General features: G+C 68.4%; 5 protein-coding genes across 5 annotated transcripts; 3 read left to right on the top strand and 2 right to left on the bottom strand.

The window, feature by feature from the left end:
- Positions 1–4574: 4574 nt before the first annotated feature.
- Positions 4575–7090, top strand: CHLNCDRAFT_133581 (hypothetical protein; the record flags this gene model as incomplete). The annotated part of the gene is made up of 10 exons (XM_005852192.1): positions 4575–4588; positions 4724–4748; positions 4891–5031; positions 5138–5293; positions 5473–5552; positions 5768–5845; positions 5998–6076; positions 6407–6475; positions 6666–6753; positions 6945–7090. The coding sequence occupies 10 exons, from the start codon at positions 4575–4577 to the stop codon at positions 7088–7090; spliced, it is 876 nt and encodes a 291-aa protein (XP_005852254.1).
- A 310-nt stretch (positions 7091–7400) lies between these two features.
- CHLNCDRAFT_133580 (hypothetical protein) lies at positions 7401–8382 on the bottom strand (the record flags this gene model as incomplete). The annotated part of the gene is made up of 4 exons (XM_005851869.1): positions 7401–7559; positions 7753–7900; positions 8134–8290; positions 8370–8382. The coding sequence occupies 4 exons, from the start codon at positions 8380–8382 to the stop codon at positions 7401–7403; spliced, it is 477 nt and encodes a 158-aa protein (XP_005851931.1).
- A 333-nt stretch (positions 8383–8715) lies between these two features.
- Positions 8716–10886, top strand: CHLNCDRAFT_33679 (hypothetical protein). Its single transcript, XM_005852191.1, has 6 exons — positions 8716–9054; positions 9182–9311; positions 9446–9650; positions 9896–9990; positions 10114–10120; positions 10258–10886. Exons 1-6 carry the CDS (start codon positions 8855–8857, stop codon positions 10266–10268), a joined length of 648 nt encoding a protein of 215 aa, XP_005852253.1. The 5' UTR covers positions 8716–8854; the 3' UTR covers positions 10269–10886.
- On the bottom strand, positions 10865–14480 carry CHLNCDRAFT_29371 (hypothetical protein). Its single transcript, XM_005851868.1, has 11 exons — positions 14190–14480; positions 13934–14095; positions 13537–13646; positions 13260–13346; positions 12937–13071; positions 12620–12725; positions 12374–12464; positions 12110–12176; positions 11822–11920; positions 11512–11599; positions 10865–11313 (listed from the first exon to the last, which is right to left on the bottom strand). The coding sequence occupies exons 1-11, from the start codon at positions 14254–14256 to the stop codon at positions 11180–11182; spliced, it is 1146 nt and encodes a 381-aa protein (XP_005851930.1). The 5' UTR covers positions 14257–14480; the 3' UTR covers positions 10865–11179.
- Positions 14481–15080: 600 nt separating this feature from the next.
- Positions 15081–21305, top strand: CHLNCDRAFT_133577 (hypothetical protein; the record flags this gene model as incomplete). Its single annotated transcript, XM_005852190.1, has 17 exons — positions 15081–15665; positions 15873–16137; positions 16252–16488; positions 16715–16826; positions 16996–17375; positions 17505–17566; positions 17760–17910; positions 18102–18263; positions 18341–18494; positions 18694–18755; positions 18927–19102; positions 19589–19662; positions 19841–19910; positions 20104–20313; positions 20529–20648; positions 20875–20985; positions 21186–21305. The coding sequence occupies 17 exons, from the start codon at positions 15081–15083 to the stop codon at positions 21303–21305; spliced, it is 3051 nt and encodes a 1016-aa protein (XP_005852252.1).
- Between the last annotated feature and the right edge of the window lie 119 nt (positions 21306–21424).

The following is a 21424-nucleotide window of genomic DNA, read 5'->3' as shown; positions in this document are numbered from 1 at the left end:
CTCCTCCGCGCTCTTCTTCTCCCGGCCCATCTTCTTCAGGGCCCACTCGCCTGCAGGAGAGGTTGTGGTAGCATCCCTTTGTTGGGTTGGTCGTGGCGTGGTGTGCGTCCAGCCACGACAAAAAGGCTCCCGCAGTGAGGTCCGTGCTGCCCTACGCCCAGGCCGCGGGCAAGCCAAACAGTCCGGCTGCCGCTGCCCAGGCGGCAACAGCTGGCCGGCTGCCGGGGACCCTCCCACACGCGCCTGCGCCCACCACCAGCCGCAGCGCCAGCAGGCCCAGGATGGGCAAGAACTGCGAGGAATACTCGTTGAGCCAGACGTAGCTGCAGGGGCAGGCCAGGAGGCGGATGGGGAGGGAAGGGGGGCGAGCCACTAAAGAGGCGCCCGGCAGCAGGCGCGGGTGAGGGCGGGCAGAGGCGGCAGTGCTGGCGCTGCCCGGCTGCGCTCCAGCGGTACCGCCTCCGGGGGCACAGGCAGGGCGCCCGCACGCGAAGCCGCCGCCGCTGCCACTCACGCATCGCCGGGGTCCACCACTTGGAGCTCCGGCCGCACTTGATTGACGCGCAGCATGGAGGGATAGGGCACACGCAGGTCGCCGTTGATGTACACCTGCCGTACAGGTACAGCACAGTGGGCGGTACGGTGGGCTCCGACGGTCAAGGCTGCCATGCTCCTGCCACCAGCGGAGCACCATCTGCATGCGGCGTCCCGCCACAGCCATGCTCCCACCGCTCCACGCCAGCACCCCGCCCCACCCCCACAGGCAAGGCCCCACCCCTGCGACCAGCAGCCAGCGCAGCGCCGCCGCCCCTGCTCTACAGCCCCGCCCTCGCAGCCCACCCGCTTCTCCTGGTTGTCGCGGATGAGGTGCATCAGGGTGCCCTCCTCCCACACATCCCCAGGCAGCTCTACGTAGTACCGGTTCTTCTCTATGCGCCACTCGGGCAGCTCATCAGCGTACTGGATGCTGCGGTACAGGCAGGCGGCAGGCAGCCGTGCCGGGTGGTGCGCTGTGCGGACGAAACAGCTGCCGACGCCGGCACCGAGGCACCGCACGGAGCGCCCCGCACACAACACAAGCGCACGCGGCAGCACAAGGCGCAGCTAAGCGCAGGTGCCTCCAGCGGCGCAGTCCGGCAGGACAGCCCGGCAGTACAGCCTGGCAGTACGCACGTGAAGTCGCGGCGGTCCACCATCACGTGGTCAAAGTCGGACTCCATGTTCTCCACAGGCACCTGCAGCACAGCCCCAACCGATGGCAGGCAGGCGCGCGCTGTGAAAAGGGACGTACAGAGGCGCACGGAGCCTGCAGTCGCGGCTGGTTCAGGCCTGCATCCAGGGTGGTCCGACGACGGCTCCAGGCACACCCAGCACAGCACACGCGGCACCAGCGGGCCACACCAAACACCGCAGACCGTCCCGCACCTCCACGATCGCGGTACGCCCGTCGCTGAGCAGGATCACCCGCTTGATGCGCCGCTCGTGCAGCAGCTGGAGCATTCTGCGGCACCAGGGGCAGCGGGGGGGCGCCGAGGGTCGGCGCCAGCGAGCGGATGAGCCGGTGAGGCTTGGGGGCAGCAGGCCACCCAGAACGCCATCCGGAACTGCAGCCCCCTGCACCCGCCAGGCCTGTCCTCGGCAGGCCAATCGCTGCCAGGCCCAGCTCCCAACCCACTCAGCCCTGCTTAGCTGCCCACCTCACACCCCGCACTGAGCACCTGCCCCACGGCAGCACCCTCACACCTGGCATAAGAAATCTGGAAGGAGCCTATGGGTGGCAGTACATCTCCATAGTACACACGGTCGTAGGCTGCCTTGGCCGCCTTGCGCAGCTCGGTCAGCCGCACGTCCAGCCCTTTGGTGGCCTCGGCAGCCGCAGCCACCACCTCCTCCTTGCCTGGCGGCTTCACGCGCTGCGGCAGCGCCGCCAGCTGCGCCTGCGTGGAGCGATTAGTGTGGAGAACCAAAGGCATGTGGAGCGGGGGAGATCAGGCAGGCGCACAGCTGGCCTGGGAGCAAGACTGGCCAGCAGGCAGGCAAGAAGCGAGGAGGCGGCGGGTGGCACTGCCCGCGAGGCGGCCGACACCCCAGCAGCAGGCAGTGGCGCGGGGTGCTGCTTGAGGAACCTGCAGGTCATGCACTCACCACTTCCTGGGCAGCCGAACGCCACCCCGGGCCCTCGCCAGCGCTGCATGTTATCGCCTGAAGGCGACCCCTGCTGCGGCCCAACTGCGGCAGCCTGCTACCGGGGAGGGCTGCGTGACACTTGCTGCCGCACAAACGCACGCTCCTGCTCCGCCTGGGCAGCACCGCCGCACTGCCACTGACAATGCAGGCCGGCCGGCACGGCCCTGCCCCACCCACAACGCGCATTGCACCGTGCAGTGCCTCAGAGCATAAGCGTGACGGTCAGGGGGAGCGGGTGGGACCGAGGTGATGGGGTGTCGAGAGTGTGCAAGCAGACGGAGCAACAAGTTGATCACGCAATGGATGATAGTATGCCGCTGGGCGCACGAAGACAAGGCGGCTGCCAACATGGCCCTCGCCGCCAGCAGGGCCGCCGCCGCCTGGGAGTGGTGCGTGGATGCCCCAGGCAAACGGTCAGTGGACGTGAAAGCAGCTTGACACGGTTCCCAGCCTCCAAGGGTTCCATGATGGGAGGCACTGGTGGCAGGACCCATGAAAATCGCACGCCAGGAACTGAAATCTGGAGTCGTCACACGTTCGAGCCTGGGTGGCAAAGGGAGTGCACAACATGGCTGGAGCAGGTCGTTTCTCAGCTATCCCTCTGAGGCTTCCGGCTCTGAGTCCTCCTCGAACCACCCTGGCTCCTCCTCATGGGGCGAAGGCTGTGCTGCAAGCCACACCTGTTCCCTTGTCACCCTGCAGCCGTGCAGCGAGACAGACACGCAACGCATCGAAACTCAGGCAGATGTTCAGCTTTCACATGAGCAGCGAGCTATCGCACACCCGGCGGTGCCAACTCACTCTGGCAGCCAAGCCGGCACGTCTTCCACCAGCAGCGGCAGCAGCAGCTCCACTAGCATGCCAGAGTTAAAGGCCCACCGCAGCCGCCCCTGCCCGTCCACCGTGCCGCCGTGCTTGCGGCTGATGCGCAGCAGCTCCGCGGTGGCCGCCCGGAAGGGTAGCACGGGTGTGTGTGCGGGCTCCAGCGCCCCTTCTTGGTAGCAAACTTGCTGTCCGGCAGCGGCGGAATGATGTCCAGCAGGTATGGGTTCTCATGCGGCACGCCTGCCAGCACCAGCTGGGCGACAACATCGGGCTTGCGCTGCAGAACAGGGGAGGAAAAGAGTCTCCATCCTCACCTAGTATGACGAGGTTCATAACCACACGGACAAGCATGACTGTTCACACAGCATGACAATTCCCCTCAACCTCCCATCCACCCACCTGGTACACCGCAATCTGCAGGGCTGTGGCGAGCACGGCGTTGGCTGTGGTGTTGTTAACCACCTCTGCGCCCCCAGTATAGGTGCTGCCAGCTGCTCTGTGCCGCCGTCCTCCGCCGCCACTATCAGTGCTGGGTGCCAAACAGTGACCACGCGCGCGCGCATCGTGAGCACTTGTTTTCGAGGGGCTTTGCCTCCCGTGCCCTTGCGAGCCATTTGTGCTGCCTCCTCTCGACGGGTGAGCACCCAATGCTGGTGCGGCGGAAATCAAAGGGGAGGCTTCAATCACAGGCAGCTAGACAACACAAACGTATTGTTGATGCTAGGCCTGCATCAAGCCAGGGAAAGCGATGCCTCATGCCGCCCGCCATGTGGCGCTGGCGCCTGCTGGCGAAATGCAGGGGCTGCTGCTAGTTGCCTGATACAAGAAACCTGGAACCATCTCTGGAAATTAGGAGGGGTGGGTGCTGCATGTTGTGCTGTGGCCGCTGTCACCGCCGCCATTGCGGAGCTTAGCCCTGGCACTTTCCCTGCAGACTCAGGATTTTGCCTAGCATTACCCATCAACCAAACTGGGTCCTGTGGACATTCATTTCAGGCACAGGCAGCGTTACAGCGGGGGAAGGGGGGGTTACACGGTGTGGCCTCTAGCTGCTACCCCTCGCCTGGCCCCTGTGCTGCCACCTACTCCACCCCCTTCACCTGCCTTGGCACCCTGCAGCCAGGCAGCGATAGCGGCATGAGATGCAACTCAGCACCACCCAGAAATGCGGCAGCATTGTCTGCCGCTCTTCCCTGCTTGGGTCACCAACCCACACCACATGGGGATACCCAAAATGGGCTGATGCGGCCCACAGCCAGCTGGTCACACCCGCCCTCCTCCGCCGCCGCTATCAGTGCTGGGTGCCAGACCCAGGCTTGGTGCTGGGGATGGCTGCCCGTGCCCTCGCGAGGCACACGGCGAAGCACGCGCTGCGTCTTGAGGGTCGCCCCTCCTCCCCCCCCGGGCGAAGCGCTGCCGCATGCGGCCGCCGCCACCTCCGCCGCCAGCAAGGCCGCTTCTGGCGACTAAAAACCAGCCTGTACTCCTTCTGCAAAACATCCGGATTGCGTTACAAGGGCCACTGCAGCCTGCATTTAGTGTTTGGTGTTGCGGGGGACGTCATGGCCTTCCGACAGTGCGCCCGCACTCGTGGAAACGCTTTGCTTATTTACTTACAACGAAGAGGAATACACTGCGGGCCTGCAGCATGCTACTCGCAGGTGGTTGCCGGGGGTTCTCTGCCCGCCCAGGGTTCTCTGCCCGCCCACAGCGTCGGGCCTAGTTCCCTGGAGCGTGTGAGAACGCCCACGTAGCTGCAGCTAGCAGGGCGGCTGGGGCGGCGACCACCCCGCCGTGCCGCAGTGCTTGGCGCCTGCGCCGCCGCCCCGCCTGCCGGGAACTAACTGGGGCACACCACTGGCGTCTTTGCCGTCGCAGCGACAGCAGGTGGCCTGGGCCTGCGGCGCGGCCCCTCCGGGCCGCCGCCTATCCACAAGCTCCAACGCCGTGCTGAGCAACACGACCAGCTTCCTGCGCAACTTGCACAACGGCGCCGAGGCTGGTAGGAGTGCAGCCGCGGTTGGTAGAAGTGCAGCAGCGGCCGGGCCAGCCTCGACGCTCCCCCGCTCCGCCTCGCTGCGCCTGCCACAGCGCCGCGCCGCCGCGCCCCGCCCCGCGCCGGCAGATCTTCCTGGTGGGCACGGCGCACGTCAGCAAGCGGTCTTCGGAGGAGGTGCGCGACATGATCCGCCTGGTCAAGCCCGCCTCGGTGATGGTGGAGCTGTGCCCGCAGCGTGCCGCACGCCTGCGCTCCGGCGCCGGCGACCACGACTTTGTCAAGGTGGGGGTTCCCCAGGGGAGTGCTGGGCCGGGCATGCAACGCGGGCTGTGCACGCGCGGCAGGCGGGGCGATGGCTGGGCTGAGAGCGGGTGGGCGCGGGGGGCAGGCCAGGACGGGGCCAGGCAGCGCCGCGAGGGCTGCACGGTCACCCCTGCGCCACTGACTGCGCCATGCTGCAGCAAATGCTGGCGTCCTTCACATCTTCTGGCGGTAGCCTGGGCCAGCGGCTGGTCAAAGTTGGCCTGCCCATGATGTACCGGTGGGCGGTAGTGGTGGTGTGTGCGTGTGTGTTGGTGGTGGTGGTGGTGGCAGGAGGAGGGCGCGAGGGCCAGGGGCGCATGTGCATTCCATTTTTGCAGCCAGTCGGGAGTGGCGCACAGGACAGGCGTCCACGTGTGTTGAATGTGAACATTACAAGGCAGTGTAGCTGTAGTTACACTGCGGTTTGCGGCTGGCTGGCCGGCCTGGATGCAGGGGCCTGAAGGTTCTTGGCATGGACCCGGGGGCGGAGTTCAAGGTGGCGCTGCAGGAGGCGGACCGCATAGGCGCCAGGTGGGACCGCGCTGCCAGCTGGAAGAAGTTCCCAGCTTATCGAATCTACAAACACTGGCAGGCAGCAGGCATCAGCGGCCGGGGACCAGCAGCCCGCCGCCGACGGGCCGCCCTCCCCTTGCGCTGCGCTGGCTGCCTGCCCTGTGCTGCAGGGTGGTGCACGGCGACCGAGACGTGCAGCGCACCCTGCAGCGGCTGTCGGAGACGGTGGACTGGCAGGACCTGCTGCGCGTGATGAGCGGGCGAGGCATGCCCGACCCGCCGCCGGCGAGTGGCCGCCCACCCGTGCCGCTGCCGCTGCCAGCCGCCCGCTGAATGCCTGCGTGCCTTCCCGCTGCTTCGGCCGCTGTGGAGCCTGTGGAGCGTCTGTCACCGCGCCGCTACTGCAGCCACCGGCGCTGGCACGCCCTGCCCTGCTGCTGGCTTGCCCTGCCGCCTGCTGCCGCAGGCGCTGCCTGGCTCTCTGGCAGACTTGGGCTGGGGGCATGCAGCTGTGCGCCGGGCCGTTCAATGCCGCTGCCGCCTCTGGCGGTCTGCTGTTGCCTGCCCTCCCGCCTGCAGTCCCTCCTAGACTTCTTCACGCAGCAGGGCAGCAGCAGCCTAGAGTCGCAGGCAAGGCAGGGCGCTTTGGTGTGCTGGCCGGCCGCCGCGCTGCGCCGCAGGGCCTCGCCGGGCCCTCCCGGCCTCACGGGGCATCGCAGGCTGCCACACCGGGGCCTCCTCGCAGGCTGGGCTGAGCTGTGTAGCAGCACGAGGTCACAGCTAAACACCAGACAGCAGTTTCAGGCCCCCAATCCGTGCCATCCACCCCTGGGCGCAGGTGGAGGCGATGAAGACGCGGGCGGTGGTGCGGGACATGTGCACCTACATGCGCCAAGTCAACCCACGCATGGCGGCGGCGCTCATAGGTGGGCAGGGAGGGCGTGTGCGCATGCGGGGAAGGAGCTGCCGAGCACAGGTCCGGCTGGCCTGCCCGCCTGCCTGCCTTCCTTTCCTTTGCACCCTGGGGCAGCTCGACTGCCTCAATGAACACACCCTTGGGCCCGCACCTGCCCTGACCGGCGCCGCCCCTCCTTTCCACACCACCGGCTGCGTGCAGATGAGCGCGACGAGCACATGGTGGGTGAGCTGAGCCGGCTGGAGGGGCGGGTGGTGGGCGTGTTGGGCCTGGCGCACCTGGACGGCATGGAGCGGCGCTGGGAGGCGCGCATGTACAGCAGGCAGGCGCTGGCGGCGCCGCGGTAGGGGCGGCAGCCTCCCCGCCGTGTGGGCCGCCGCGGGGGCTGCCGCTTTGTACCCTCAATTCCTGGGTGGTCTGCCCAATCCCGCAAAAGTTGTTTTCAATGAGCAACACCGCCACATGGAAGGAAAGAAGTGTACCGTAAGAGTACAAACAGGTTGCAGAACAGTAACAGAGGGATCAGAGGGAGCCGGTTGGGCGCAGAGGAGGCTGGGGAATTGGATATATGGGCCTAGTAGAGAGGGCGAGGGACGGGGAAAGGGGCCAGGGTCACTTCATTTGCTCGATCTCTGAAGAAGATCTCCAGGGCTCGCGTCATCTGCTGTGATCATGCGCTGCGCCCCCCTCGGCTGCCCGCACGCGGCTCTCAATCAGCTGAGCCATCAGGCTGTCGATGCCGATTGGCTCCGCCACCACACACTCCACCGATGGGTGAGCGGCCGCTGCTGCTGCTGCCAGGGCGGGGATGTCTTGCTGCGGGCGAGCAGGGTGGAAGGCGGGCTGGTGCGCAGGTGTGAGGTGCAGCAGCTGATGGAAGGAACTCAGGAGGGACCGGCGTCACCTTCGGGCTGCAGCAGGCCTCTGCCGGCACTGTGCATCCAAACTTGCCACCAGCCGCCGCCCCAGGGCATGCCCTGCACACACGCATGCAGCACCCCGCGCCCACCTGCACATGCCGGCCGCGGGAAAGGAAGTAGGGGGCGACGACGACGCGGCGCGCCCCCGCGGCAGCGCACCGCCCCACCGCCTGCTCGATCGTCGGCTCTGCCAGCTCCATGTGCGCCACCTCCACCACCTGCCGCCCCGTCACCTTCCTGCGGACAGCAGCGGTGGCAAGGCGCAGAGGCGCGGCGCGGGGCGGGGCTCGTGGAAAGAGGCGGGCTGGCAGGCTCGAGCGGGCGGGCAGCGCCGCGGCAATGCGAGGGCGGCAGCCGGGGCGGTTTCCAGCAGCAAGGAGTGCGCTTCTGGATGAGCAGCCAACTCCAGGATGTCGGTGGAGCACAGAATGGCCATGGCATGGCCCTGCCCGCACCGCCTACAGCCTCACTTGTACAGCTCAGCAAACTCGAGCAGCGCGTCGTTGGCCTCGGCTTTCTTCGAGCCATGATCCACAACCACCACCCCGACAGGCCCTTCGCTGCTGGCGCCGCCGCCGCTGCCGCCGCTGCTGCTGTGGCACCTCAGGCGTGCACGGCCGCTGCCGGCTGCGCGGGCCCCGGTGTTCGCGGGGCAGGCCGCTGGCGGCGGCGGCGGCTGGGTGCTGCCATGCCGCTGGGCACCAACCCGAGGCGTGCATTGCAGCAACCTCTGGGCTGGTTCGCAGCTTGTGCGAGTGGCGGCAGGAGACACTCCCGCACAGGGTGCCGCCCTCAGCATTGGTGAGAGGCTCCCTGCAGGCGCACTGGGGATCCCAGGCCTGCACAAGTCAATAGGGATGGCCAAACCGCAAGGAATGCGACGGAGGCCCATGCGAGTTTCTTCCTGCGAAGGAGGGGGTGCATCTCATTTGCCCATCCAAGCCCCGCAGTCCCTTCTTTGGCGCTGTCAACTGCTTCTTGTCAGAATTGTCGCACCATCTCCTACCCGCAGCCTCCACCGGGCACGCCTGGCAGCCACTTCTTCCCCCGCGGCCTCTGCAACCCGGCCTACCGCCAGCTTGCGGGCCCGGGTTGGCTGAGAACAGCCCTTTTCGTTCAGCCAGGCCGCCTCCAACCGCAGCCCGGGAGCTGCAGCTTGTGCCCTGAGGTGCCTGCGGGAACAGGGCAGCCATGTCTGCAGCAGAGGCGGCTCTGCCCCAGCTGCCGCAGTTCCAGCAGCAGCAGGCAGAGGTACAGCACCAGCAGCAGCAGCAGGCACAGGCGGAGCCCAAGGCGGCGCCCTTGGAGGAGGAGGACCCCAAGGCGGCGCTCCTCAAGGGCTTGGACGACAGCAGCGATGAGTGCCTCTTCAGCTGCAACATCTGCTACGAGTGAGTGCTCGGCGCTGTTCTGTTCGAGCCCTGCCTTGCGTCATCGCGGAGGAGCGCGCCCCGCGCGCCCCTTCTCGCCCCACCCCTGCATGTTCTGACCCCCTCCCATCGGTGGCGCCCCCTGCAGCCTGGCGTCCGAGCCCGTGGTGACGCTGTGCGGCCACCTCTACTGCTGGCCGTGCCTCTACCGCTGGCTTCAAGTACAGAGCCACTGCCGGACGTGCCCGGTGTGCAAGGCGGGAGTGGAGAAGGACAAGGTGCGAGCTGGGGCGGGGAGGCACCGGTCGCGTGTTGAGCGGGATCGGCACGCACGACCGCCGCTGGCCGCTGCCGGCCCTTTGCTTGTGTGCTGCGCGTCGATCGTGCCTCCACCCCCGCCCCTGCGCCGCAGGTCATCCCCATCTATGGCCGCGGAGGCAACGAGGACCCGCGGTCCAAGAGCAAGGGCGACCTGGAGGCGGTGCCGCAGCGGCCCGCGGGGCAGCGCCCCGCGCCGGTCGTGCGCAACCCCATGCTGCAGCCCAACCTGAACGTCAACGCGCAGCAGAGCGGCCTGGGCATCATCCCCACCCTCTTCGGCCTGCAGAACGGCAACGGTGGGTGCTTGTGTTGTGCAGACGGGGTTTGGCGCCGGCTGCCGCAAGGGCGCCTGCTGTGGGCACCTACACCGGGGGCTGTGCTCATCTTTTGTCTATGGGGCTGGGGCACCCTCACGCATGCACAGGGATGCCCGAGGTAGCAGCAGCGGCGCCTTCAATCTTGCTGCCAGCCCTTCAATCTTGCTGCCAGCCCGTCCTGACGGCTCTCCCGCTCCGCTGCCCCCGGCTGGCTCTGCTTGCAGGCAACGGCGGCTATGCAGAGCCGTTGACCCCTGAGCAGCAGCACCAGGCATTCCTGTCCCGCCTGCTGCTCATGCTAGGCTCTTTCGTCATCATGGTGAGCTTTCTTTCCACCTGCTGTACCGCACGTCCCGTAGTATACTGCCTTCACCATTCGCCTCTCCCCTGCTGGCTGCCAGCCCTAACTCATTCCTTCCCCCCCTGCACCTCCCTGGTGCAGTGTTTGTGTGAGTGGAGCTGGGATTTTTGACACCTTGGGATGATGTCGGTGCAGGGCACCATGCTGCCCTGTGCACTGTTGCCTTGCATGCATGCCCCCTGTGCTGACTTTACTGACGTTGTGCATCCTTGCCGCTGCGTGCAGTGCTGTTCTGACCTCGCTTGGGACGATGCCTGGCGCTGGAGCCACGGCCGCTCCCAAGTGCTGCGCTGCCGTGCAGCGAGCGCCCCAGTTTTCCCATTCCGTTTGGCTTGGGCAGCTGCTGCTGCCCCCCCCTTGATCTGTACCGCGGGCATCTGTACCGCGGGCACACTCCGCGCCAGGGTGCCACACAGGCGGGCGGCAGCAGCCGCTGCGCATGCCGCTGCTGCCTCCCGCTGCCCCCCGTCCATCGCTACCAGCGTCTTCACTTCATTGTAGCGCAGCTGTTCGTGCTGCGGCAGTTCTTCCCTCAGACCCCCCAGTCTTTTCCCGATCAAATCTTCCTCCCCTGCGAATGTACTACCGTCCCGCTGTCCTCTTCCCGTCCCCTAGCTCCTAAAGCGAAAAAAAACCTGTGGCCTCAGCGTGCGGGCTTGAATCCTATGCAAACAATTGCAATCAATGCCGCCCTTGCCCCGCATGCCCTGTGCTTTTTGTGCGCGCCGCACCTGCCCACAATGCGCCATGCATGATTTCAGCCCCTCATCAGCTCATTCATTGTGGCGCCAGCCTGTCATAGTGCCATAACCCTTATCTGTGCCACTGCCACTACTGTAAGCCTTGTTGCATCAGCGTGCTGTCGTTGCATGGGAGGCGCACAGGAGAGAATTGCAAGGGGGGTCGCGGCGTTGCCAAATGGGAATCTGCTAGTCTTGCAGCAGGCTATCGCCAGCCAGCCGCGCCATTCCGCACCAGCCGGCCATCGGCCTGCCACACCCGCGGGCGGCCCTGGGTCGGCACGGCTCCGGAGTGTCACCAGCCGGCCTGTGGCAGGTCACTAGTCGGTCGCCAGCGGGGTCGCTGGTGGGCCACAGGCCAGGGGCTGCGCCCCCGGGCCTCCGGGATCAGCAGCGCGGCAGGGCAGTCACCAGTCCGCCTCAAACTCCGCATCCTCCAGGTCTGGCAGCGGGAAGCGCAGGATGGCGGCGATGCCGGTCAGCTGGTTGAGCTGCTCGCCCGAGGCGTGCATGCCAGAGAAGACGTGCACTGTGCCGCCGCCTGCGGAGGGTGTAGGCGCGGGGCAGTACAGGCGCGTGTGGATGTGGGGCAAAAGAGCAGGAGATGGGCAGGGCGAGGCGCCCGGTGGTGTCGGGCGCCGGCCACGCCGGTCAGCTTGAGATGGGCGGGGCAGGGCCCCTCCGTCGTGCGACCCAACGCTGGGTGCAGCTCCTCGGTCCCGCCCGCCTGCGCACCCACCTGCCGTCACCTCATCCACCAGCTGCACAAACTGCTTGCGCTTCTTCACATCGCTGGTCCGGAACAGGGAGTCGGTGATGAGCAGGGTCTGGGGGGCCGACAGGGGTGAGGAGTTGGGGTGAGCGCGAGTTTGTGGAGCGCATGTTTGAATGAGAGAGTAGTGTGGACGGGGAAAACAGGCCGGCAAGCATGCACCAGCAGGCATGCAGCCGCAATGATCGCCAGCGAAAAGGCGCCCCAGCCCTGTGTCCCGCCGGACAGCGGCGGCGCGCTGCAGGCGCCGGCAGCTCCTCTCCCCGCGGTGGCGCACCTGTATCGCCCCCATCTCGTGCGCAGCGTGCACGTGGCCGGGCCCGTAGAAGGCTCGGCTGGAGTCGTGCGCCAGCATGGTCATGAAGTCCGCCAGGGCCTGAGGGCAGGACAGAGGCATGAACAGGCGCGGTAGGGTGATGGCAGCGGCGGCTGCACAGGGCCAGGCCAGGCATGGGGCCCGCATAAGCATCCGCTAAGCATCCGCCGCTGGCAGCCCATTCGCCGCGCCCTTCTGGCAGGTGTGCAGCCCGTCCCGGCGGCCCCGCAGCTACCCGCCCAGCCCCACCTGCACCTCCTTGGCCGCCTTGGTGTCCTTGATCTGCCCAGCCACCACGCTGCTAGCCAGCACCTCCCTGCACGCCGCAGGCAAGCCAGCACCTGTGACTGCCTGGGCCACCGTGTCTGCCTGCCCTGCCTTGGCTGCCCTTCCCCGCCTGCCGGCGTCTGCCTTGGCTGCCCTGCCCTGCTCTGCCTGCCCTGCCCTGGCAGTCCTGTCCTGTCCTGCCTGCCCGCCTCCGCGCCCTGTGCCTCCTCCGCAAGCTGCCCTCACTTGATGGAGTGCTTGTATGCCGAGGAGGCGGAGGCCAGCAGGATCTTGGACTTGTTGAGCATGAGGGTGCGCAGCTCGCGCCGCTGCGCCTCTGCAGGCGAGCAGCGAGTTGCAGCAAGGGCGGCAGGGGGCGGGCAGCGAGTCGCCGTGTGCAGCGCCGGCGCCGTGGGCCGTGGCAGTACCATGTTGCAGCATCATGTCGCACCAGAGTGCTACAGAACTGCCAGTACCAGCAGTACCACCCACCCTTGTCCAGGTACTCCCGAAACTGGTCCTTGGCAAACCCCGGCCCCGCGATCACCAGGCACCGCACGATGTCCCAGTCCACGTGACGCACCACGGCGGCAAACACCTGCAGGGGCGGGGGAGCAGCAGCGGGGAAGGCAGACGTCGAGGCCGGCCAGGGGGCGTGGAGCCTTGCCACGCCACCAGCTGAGGTACCAGGCCCCATGCCTAGACCTCCGCGCATCACATCAACACCTGCCTTCACCACCCCTTCCTCCCCAGGCCTCCCCCCCCCGCCATCTGCCTTCACCACCCCTCCCTCCCTCACCCCTCCCCACCTTGTCGTAGAAGCTGTCCATGGCTTTGTCGTACCCCGCCGCCGCCGCGCCCCGCTTGCGCGGCACGTTGGCCTCTACCTTGGCGCGGGTGAGGGTGCAGGTGGAGCCAACCAGGCACAGGTGCGCCAGGCCCTCCTGCAGACCAGGCCAGGCAGGCAGCGCAGCGCAGCGTAGCGTAGCGCAGATGCTGACGCCGTCAGCCTGAGGCCGGAGCTCCGCCTCGTCCCGGCTGCCGCGGGCTCTGCATCCACTGCCGTACAGGTAGCAGGGCATGCAACGCGTCTCACTGCTGCACATGGAATCTCTCCGCCCCGGGGTCTCACCGTGATAAGCAGCACCGCCAGGTCAGCAGAGGCGGCCGGGTCGGAGGCGGTGCGCACCCGCTCCACATCCACAGAGTCCCACACATCCTGCAGGCAGGCGAGGCAGGGCGGGGGCTGGGCTGGTAGCAGCAGCATGCAGGTATGACTGCTGGTGGTGGCAGCCCGCATGCACGGCCTTGGCACGGCTGCGAGGCTGGCTGCCTGCCAACCCTGCCCCCTGGCCAGCCCCCTGCCTCCTGCACTCCCTGCCTCGCGCTGCCAAAGCCCGCCCACGCACCTTGTGCAGCGTGAAGGCGCGGTGCAGCTCCAGCTCAATGGTGTGGTAGGCGCCCAGCCGCACGTGCTCGTTCTCTGTCAGGTTCCGCCCCTTGAGCCGTATCTGCTGGCCTGCGGCAGGCAGCAGGCGGCAGGGAGCCAGCAGCGTAAGGATGGAGGGGCAGGCGTAAGGATGGATGACACACAGAGGCACGAGGTGGCCGCTGCTTGGCCAGCAGCGGCGGGTCTTGGGGATCCCCGGCGCCTGACCGCTTCTGGCAGGCCCAGGCTGGATGCGAGGCTGGAGAGGCCCAGAGACCGCGACCCGATGCTGCACTACTCCACCCCTGCTGCCAGCCAGCCCCCCAATAACCCGCATGCACACAGCCTCCAGGGGCCGGCTGCACCGCCCTGCTCACCCTCTGCGTCGTACTCCACCCCCTGCACCGCCACCATGAGCTTCAGCTTGACCCGCTCGCTCTCGCTGCCCGTGCCCAGGTCCTTCTGCACCTTGCGGAAGGTGGTGGCCTCCACGCGGTCGCCCTCCAGGATCAGGTTGTAGGCGTGCCACAGGTCCTCGCCTGCAGGAGAGGGCATTGCGGAGGCGGCTCAGGAGGCAGGAGGCCAAGTCCCGCCGCCAGCGGCGGCGCCGCCCCCTGCAGCCCGCGCGCTTACCCTCCTCCGGCACCATCTTGGCCCACCCCGGCCCCTCCTTGATGATCTGCTTGGCGAGCAGCTTCATTTGCGCTGGCTGACGCGCAGCTGGCCGACACCGCCGTCACCAGGGGCCACGAGCTAGTTCGCTTGCGTTGCCACTTGCTTACGTTACCATAGCCGCTGCTGCTGCAAGTGCTGCTTGCGCGCCACGACCTGGGTTTGGCTGAAATGGCTAGGCAAGTAGCAGGCGGCAGGCAGAGCAAGGACGGTCGCCCTTGTGCTAATTGAATGGCAGTCGTGATGCGAAACTTTGGAAATGCGTGCCGACAGCATGCTGCAGCAGCGCGGTTCAGATGGCTTCCCTCTGGGCGGCCCCGCCTCGTGTGGCGCTCGCCTGCGCACCGAGCGCTGTCCCATCCGTCCCATGCATGCAAGAGCAGCTGGTGACCTGATCTGATATGAATCATTGCTGTGCCCCTCATCCTGTCGCAGACCTTTCTGTGCAACTATCCGTTGGCACCTCTTGGGTTGGTGTGGCAAGAGCACGAGGCGGTGGTTGCCATGGGCTGTTGGCAATTCTCAGCAACAATCCCAAAGGCTGGATGTGTGTGTGATGTCTTTGTTTGTTGAGGGTTGCCGTTTATTCTAGAGCTGGCCTCCGCACACCAAGGGGTCGCCCCGCCCAATATGTCCGCCTGGCGCCAGAGTGACGACGACCCTGTTGGGCCATAACCAGGCCCTGCCACCACCACCCGCTGCTACGTGGGCAAGCCATCCTTGAAGCATTGCCTTGCCCATGCGACTAAGCTAGGTTTCACAATGGTCTCCTAGCGCTTTTGCTTGCCAGCAACCTTTCTTTGCTGTGTCCTGTGAAGCTAGGCTCCTGGGAGAGCGGCAGGGAGAGCCGAGATGGACGAGGGGTCCCACTGCGCTGTGTTGCGCCAGTCCCCCCTGCTGGCCGCCTGGGCTGCCCTCCTGGCGCGGGTGGCCGCGGCGTGCTGCCACCTCCTGGAGCTCGACTGCCAGCTGCGGCCGCCCGAGGAGCAGTGCGCCACGGCGGCCTGGGTGCTGTCGCTCGGCGTCGCCCTGCTGGCGGCCGCCTTCCTGCTCGGCTCGGCCGCCACCGGCCTGCTGCGCTGGCTCACCCAGCGCGACGGCAGCCGCATGATTGTGGTGGCGGCCGAGGTGCTGGCAGAGCTGCGCAAGGTGCAGCCGCTCGACTACCCCTCGCAGCGCCACCTGTTTGCCTCGGCGCCCGCCGGCGCTGTTGCCGCCGACCCGCTGGCGCCGCTGCTCTGCGCCGTGTGCCAGACCGGCATCAGCGGCGGCGGCGCAGCCCCGCACGCCGCCTCCCTGCGCTGCTGCATGTCGTGCGGCCTGCTCACGCACGACGGCTGCGCGCGGCGCGCCGGCAAGAGCTGCCGCCCGCTGTGCTGCGCCGCCGAGCGGCAACCACACTTCTGGCAGGCGCACGGCACCGTGCTGGAGCCCGAGGTAGGCCAGCAGCGCTGCTGCAGCCAGGCGGCAGGCTGCTGCTGGCACTGGGCGTGGCTTGGGAGCCGGTGCTGCCACTACATGGAGGCGCCGGCTCCTCTTGCCATGGCATGTCTAGTGTGTGCTGGCTGCTGAGCTTGCTGGGCTGACTCTATAGCTGTCTTCTGCTGAGCTTCGCGACGGCGGCTCCCCACAAACTGGCTACAGGCGCTGGAGGGCGGCGGTGGCGGCGGCGGCGCGGCGGGACTGTCCTGCCTGTACTGCGGGGAACCTGCAGAGACGGATGCGCTGGCGGCGGAGCCGCTGTGGCGCTGCTCCCTGTGCGCCGCGGCCTGCCACGTGCAGTGCTTCTGCGATGCCCACCCACAGCTGAAGGCAGTGGGCGCCAAGCTGCGCGCTCTGCTGGACGGCGGCAGCAGTGGCGGGCAGGACGGCAGGCAGCAGCAGCAGCGGCAGGAGCGGCAGGAGCGAGGTCAGGGCGCCGGGCCACGGGCGGGGCAGGCTGGCGGCGCCGGCGCTGGCCCTGTTGGCAGCAGCAGCAGCAGCGAGGATGGCGACCCCCGCCTCCCTCTCGCGCCGCCTGCAGACGGGGCAGCCGGCGCCGCTGGGGCGCTCGGCAACGGCTCGCTGTGCCGCCGCCGCAGCGGGGCGCGGCCCAGCGGCGCCGCAGCAGACAGCTCGCCGCGCGGCCGGCCGCGCCAGTCGCGAAGCGGCGGCTGGCTGCAGGCGCTGGCTGGGGTGGTGGGCGGCGGCGGGGCCAGCGGCGGCGGCAGCGGGGCCGCTGCCGAGGGCGATAGTGGCTACAGCAGCGATAGCGAGTCAGGTGGAGAAGGATTAGATGTGCTTAGGACGGAAGCATGTGCTGCGGTCGGGCTTGTGCCGCCAACGCATGTTGGAGTGCTCGTATCCCTGCCCCCACCTCGTTCACATGCGCTCGGTGCTCCGTGCCACTCCCCTCGTCCCTGCTTCCCTACCCTCTCACCCCTCTCCCTGCCCCGCGCTCCCTTTTGCTGCTCCCTGCTTGCCCCTTCCTTTTGCTGCTGCTGCAGACGACCCATACGACGCGAGGGTGCAGCGCCAGCGCTGGCAGCGGCGGCGGCGCCGCCGCCTGCACTTCCAGGACATTGGGCGCCTGGATGAGTGCACCCTGGGCCCCAGCAGGTGAGCCGCTCCTGCCTGCGCGCCGCCCGCTGCCGCTGGCTCCTGTGCATGCTGCATGCCTGCATGGGTTCTGCATCGCCGGGTGCAAGCGTTGCAGCCACGACAGGAGCTCGATCACGACAGAAGCTCGCGCCTCCCCGCCTGCACCCCTCCCGCCGCTTGCCCGCAGGCGCTCGGTGCTGCCGCCGACGGCGGTGCGCCCCGCGCTGCGCAACGGCGGCAGCTCCCGCTCGCAGCTGGACCAGCTGGCTACCGCCGCGGAGCAGGAGCAGGCCACGCCGCTGGACGACGATGCCTCCTCCACAGCAGGCCTGTCAGACATCTCTGCTGCTGCCGCCACCACGCCTCGCGAGCCTCGTGCCAGCAGGCAGAAGCAGCAGGCCACGCCGCAGCAGCCGCAGCGCCCGGGCCCGGCAGCGGCAGATGGCAGCAGGGAGGGCGGCGGAGGAGGAGGAGGCGGCGGCGGCGGGAGCGGCAAGAAGAAGCGCAGCAGCTGGTGGCGCCGCCTGTACCGCCCCAAGCACCTGCAGTGGCAGGACTACCGAATAGGTGGGTGGGTGGCTGGGTGGCATGGCCCCCATCCGGCCGCTTGACAGTCATGCCAGCAGCCGCCACGCGGTGCCAGTGAAGTGGCAGCCCTGCGTGGGGATTGAAGTGCACCCTCTGCTCCCGCTGCAGACCAGCTGCCGCCAGGCTGCAAGCCCGTGGTTGTGTTCATCAACATCAAGAGCGGCCCGCAGGTGGGCGCCTGCCGCAGGAGCCTGACCTGCCTTGGGCCCTGCCCTGCCCTGTCCCACGGCTGCGTGTGTGGCAAGCTCCAGCCTGCTCCATGGAGAAAGAGCCGTGCAGCCCCTGCTGCCCAGCCTGCTCGTCTCGTGGCGCGCCGCGGGGGCCAGCCCCACACGCCAGCCAACCCGGCCGCCGCGCCTGCAGGTGGGTTCCACGCTGCGCCAGCGCTTCCTGCGCACCCTGCACCCGCTCCAAGTGGTGGAGCTGCCCCGCCAGAAGCCCGACGCCGCGCTGCAGCTGTTTGCGCCGGTGGCGGTGCACACCCGGGTGCTGGTGGTCGGCGGCGATGGCAGCGGTGAGGCGCGCGGCGCCCGCCTGGCCTTGCCTGCGCTGCAGTGGGCCGATGCGGCAGGCCAGCGCCTGCTCCCAGCCTTCCAGCTCCTGCATTGTTACCTCTCATGGCTGCTGCTTAGCACACCCCACTGTTAAAGATATCCCTGGTGCTCGCCTCCGCCTGCAACCGAACCGCCTCGCCTGCTGCTTCAGTGGCCTGGATTCTTTCCACCTTGGAAGACATCAAGGCGGCGCAAGCAGCCGGCGGCAACCCGCACTGGAAGCCGCCGCCGGTGGCGGTGCTTCCGCTGGGCACAGGCACGGCCCTGGGCTGCTTGCCCCTTGCTGCGGCCGGCGAGGCTGCCAACGGCTGCTGTGCCGTGGCCTGGCGCCGGAACCAGCAGCGGCTGATGCGCCTTGGCTGCATGCCCCACCCGCTGCCGCATGCGCAGGGAATGACCTGGCGCGGTGCCTGGGCTGGGGCGGCGGGCACGGCATATGGCAGCAGGAGGGTGTGAGCACAATGCTGGCAGAGGTGCAGCACGCGGCGCCGCTTCACATAGACAGGCGCGTCTCCTCCTCGGCGCTGTGCCTGAGCATGAGCCTGTGGTTGTGCCATGGTGCTGCCTGTTGCCCGCATGTGCTGCCTGGCCTCGAGAGGCTCGCGTGGCGGGGCCCTGTGCCGCAAGCTGGAGCGGGGGCAACAGCAGCAGCCGGTGCCGAAAGCAGCTGGCTGGGGCAATCGCTGCGGCCAGTGCCGAATGCAGCAGCTCACCGAGCCGAGCTGCGGCTGCTCCTGCTGCAGGTGGAATGTGAGCTTCCTGCCGCCCGCGCCGCCAGAGCCCAGCACACCGCTCAGCCCCAGAGGTGCGCCTGCGCCCCTGCTGCTGCGCAAAGCGAGGGCGCCAGGCCGCTGCCTGCATGCCTACACTCCTCCAGCCTGCCGGCTGCCCCTGGCTGCACCTGCAAGCTGCTTCGTCGAGCCTGCTCCGCAGCCTTCAGCCCACGCACCGGGCCCTGGCGCCGCCCCTGCCGCAGGCAAGCTGCAGGTGGCCCTCGAGGCCTCCAAGCTGCAGTCCATGGCCGGCATGCGACTCTCCTCGCTGCTGCAGCGGGGCGGCGGAGGCGGCGGCGGAGGAGGAGGAGGAGCGGCAGGGCCCCGGCCGGTGGTAAAGCAGATGAACAACTATCTGGGGATAGGCGTGGATGCCAAGGTGACTATCTGGGGATTGGCGTGGATGCCATGGTGTGTTGTGCCGGCCTTCTGATGCTTGAGAGGTGACTGACAGGCGCTGGTGGGGGTAGGCAGGTGTCTGTGCGAGGGGCGGGCTGGCGTTGGGCAGCTCTGTGGGACATCGCGGCACACCGCCGCTGTTACACATGAACGCCCGCCAGCCTGCCAGCCTGCCAGCCTCAGCCTGCCTCTCAGCCTCTGCCTGCCAGCCTGCCTGCCTGCCAGCCTCTGCCTGCCTGTCAGCCTGCCTGCCAGCCTCAGCCTGCCAGTCCCTGCCTGCCTGTCAGCCTGCCTGCCTGCCAGCCTCTGCCTGCCTGCCTGCCTGCCAGCCTCAGCCTGCGTGCCCTGCCTGCCTGCCCTGCCCGCCAGCCTGCCAGCCTGCCAGTCCCCGCCTGCTTCCCAGCCTCAGCCTGCCCTGCCATACCTGCCTGCCACACCTGCCCGCCCGCCCTGCGCTGCACCGCAGGTGGCCCTGGAGTTCCACCAGATGCGGGAGCAGCTGCCCTTCCTGTTTGGCTCCCAGCTGGGCAACAAGCTGTGGTGGGCTGGGCAGCTGGCCGGCGGGCAGCCAGCCTCGAGCGCGCCGCGGCCGCGCCAGCGGCCCGGCTCCACCCTTGGAACACCTTTGCGCCCTCTCCTGCCTCCTTCTCTTGCCGTACATGTGTGCATATGCACGCACGCGCGATGCAGCTGTGCCGCCGCCGCTGCCCCGCCGCAGGTACACCGCGGTGGGCGGCAAGGACATAGTATCTGGCCATGCCTGCGCCAACCTGGCCCAGAAGCTGCAGGTGTGTTTCGGGGGATGGCGGCCCGCCTGGCCTGCAGGGCTGGCTGGCCGGTTGGCTGGAGGTCTCGCTGCCCGCTCGCTGCGTGCCGTGCTCCCAGCACCACCGCCGCGCACACGCATGCACACCACCCCACCCCTCCGCCGCCACGCCGCCAGCACACACACGGCTTGCCGCCGCCGCCGTGCGCGCACAGGTGGTGTGCGACGGGCGGCCGGTGGAGCTTCCTCCGGACATAGAGGGCCTGCTGGTGCTGAACATTAGTTCCTATATGGGTGGAGTGGACCTGTGGCGCAACGGCTACTCCCTGGCAGGCCCGGACCGGCGCGGCGGCAGCGGCTGCGGCGGCCTGGCCGGCGGCGGCGGGCGGCACAGCGCGCAGAGCATGATGGATGGCCGGGTGGAGGTGAGGGCGGGGCTGGTCGGCCGGTGGCTGGAGGGAGCCCTGCCAGGCATGGAGCCCATGCGAGCACCGTGGCAGCAGCGGGCCCCTGCCCTGCCATGCGCTGTGTTCTGTTCTGTGTTCTCCTGCCCCGCCCATGACAATGGTTCACGGGTCCCCCCGCCTGCCGCCCTTTCCTGGCCACTCCCGTGCGCCTGTGTGCCCCCTGCTCTGCGCAGCTGGTGGCCGTGTATGGCTCCTGGCACCTGGGCCAGCTGCAGGTGGGGCTGTCGCGAGCGGTGCGGCTGGGCCAGGGCCAGCACGTCGCCATCACCTCCCTCACGGCGCTCCCCATGCAGGTGTGTGTGCCGTGCTGCGCCGCTCGGTGCAGCCTGCCGCGTTTTGGGGGGTTGCTGAGCCTTGGCCCGCGCTATTCCGCGGGCCCTCCCTTGCCGCCGCCCCGCTCCCCGACTGCCGCCTGCCGGGGCAGCCCCGCCGGCGGCGTGGCTTGCGGCAGCTCCACGCCGCGTGCTCCCCCAGCCCCCTGCTTTGATGCTGTGCGCTGGGTGGCCCCGCGTGTCGCAGGTGGATGGGGAGCCCTGGGTGCAGGCGCCCGCGGCGGTGGCTGTGGACAGGCGGGGCCAGGGCCTGGTGCTGCGGCGGGTGCAGAGCAAGCCGCTGGCACGAATGATGCAGGTGCGCGGCTGGGGGTGGGGAGGCGGGAGGCTGGAGGGAGTGGAAGACGGTAGCAAGGGGCGCCAGCCGGCAGGGCGCCTGCGGCGGGCCCTCGCGTCCGCAGGCCGGTGTCCCAGCGCTGCTGGGTGTCTCGCCTGGGCTGGCTGCCGCAACCTGCGCCTCCATGCGCCGCCCTCCGCCTCCACCGTGGCTGGCTGCAGGCGTTGGCCGAGGTGCTGGAGGAGAGCGAGCACAGGGGCACCATCACGCCGGCGCAGCATCACACCCTGATGGCTGACCTGTCGGCCCGCCTGCAGCCGCTGCTGCTGCACCCAAGCTGACGCGGCACACCCCCGCTGGGGTGCAAAGCAGCACAGCACCTATCTGCACTTTGCTGGCATACGCTGATGCAACTGAATTAATTCCAAATGCTCTTTACACTACGAAAGGATAAAAGGAG

This window comes from Chlorella variabilis (assembly GCF_000147415.1).
Source record: "Chlorella variabilis unplaced genomic scaffold CHLNCscaffold_1, whole genome shotgun sequence".
In the NCBI taxonomy this organism is placed as follows: Eukaryota; Viridiplantae; Chlorophyta; class Trebouxiophyceae; order Chlorellales; family Chlorellaceae; genus Chlorella; species Chlorella variabilis.
This window is presented reverse-complemented; position numbering and strand designations above follow the sequence as displayed.

Coding starts and splice junctions, on each gene's coding strand:
- CHLNCDRAFT_33679 (XM_005852191.1), top strand. CDS start 8,855: ATGTCTGCAGCAGAGGCGGCTCTGCCCCAGCTGCCGCAGTTCCAGCAG. Junction 9,055..9,181: donor AGCTGCAACATCTGCTACGA/GTGAGTGCTCGG, acceptor CGCCCCCTGCAG/CCTGGCGTCCGAGCCCGTGG. Junction 9,651..9,895: donor CGGCCTGCAGAACGGCAACG/GTGGGTGCTTGT, acceptor CTCTGCTTGCAG/GCAACGGCGGCTATGCAGAG.
- CHLNCDRAFT_29371 (XM_005851868.1), bottom strand. CDS start 14,256: ATGAAGCTGCTCGCCAAGCAGATCATCAAGGAGGGGCCGGGGTGGGCC. Junction 13,647..13,933: donor GGTGGAGTACGACGCAGAGG/GTGAGCAGGGCG, acceptor TGCCTGCCGCAG/GCCAGCAGATACGGCTCAAG. Junction 11,600..11,821: donor ACGAGATGGGGGCGATACAG/GTGCGCCACCGC, acceptor TCGGCCCCCCAG/ACCCTGCTCATCACCGACTC.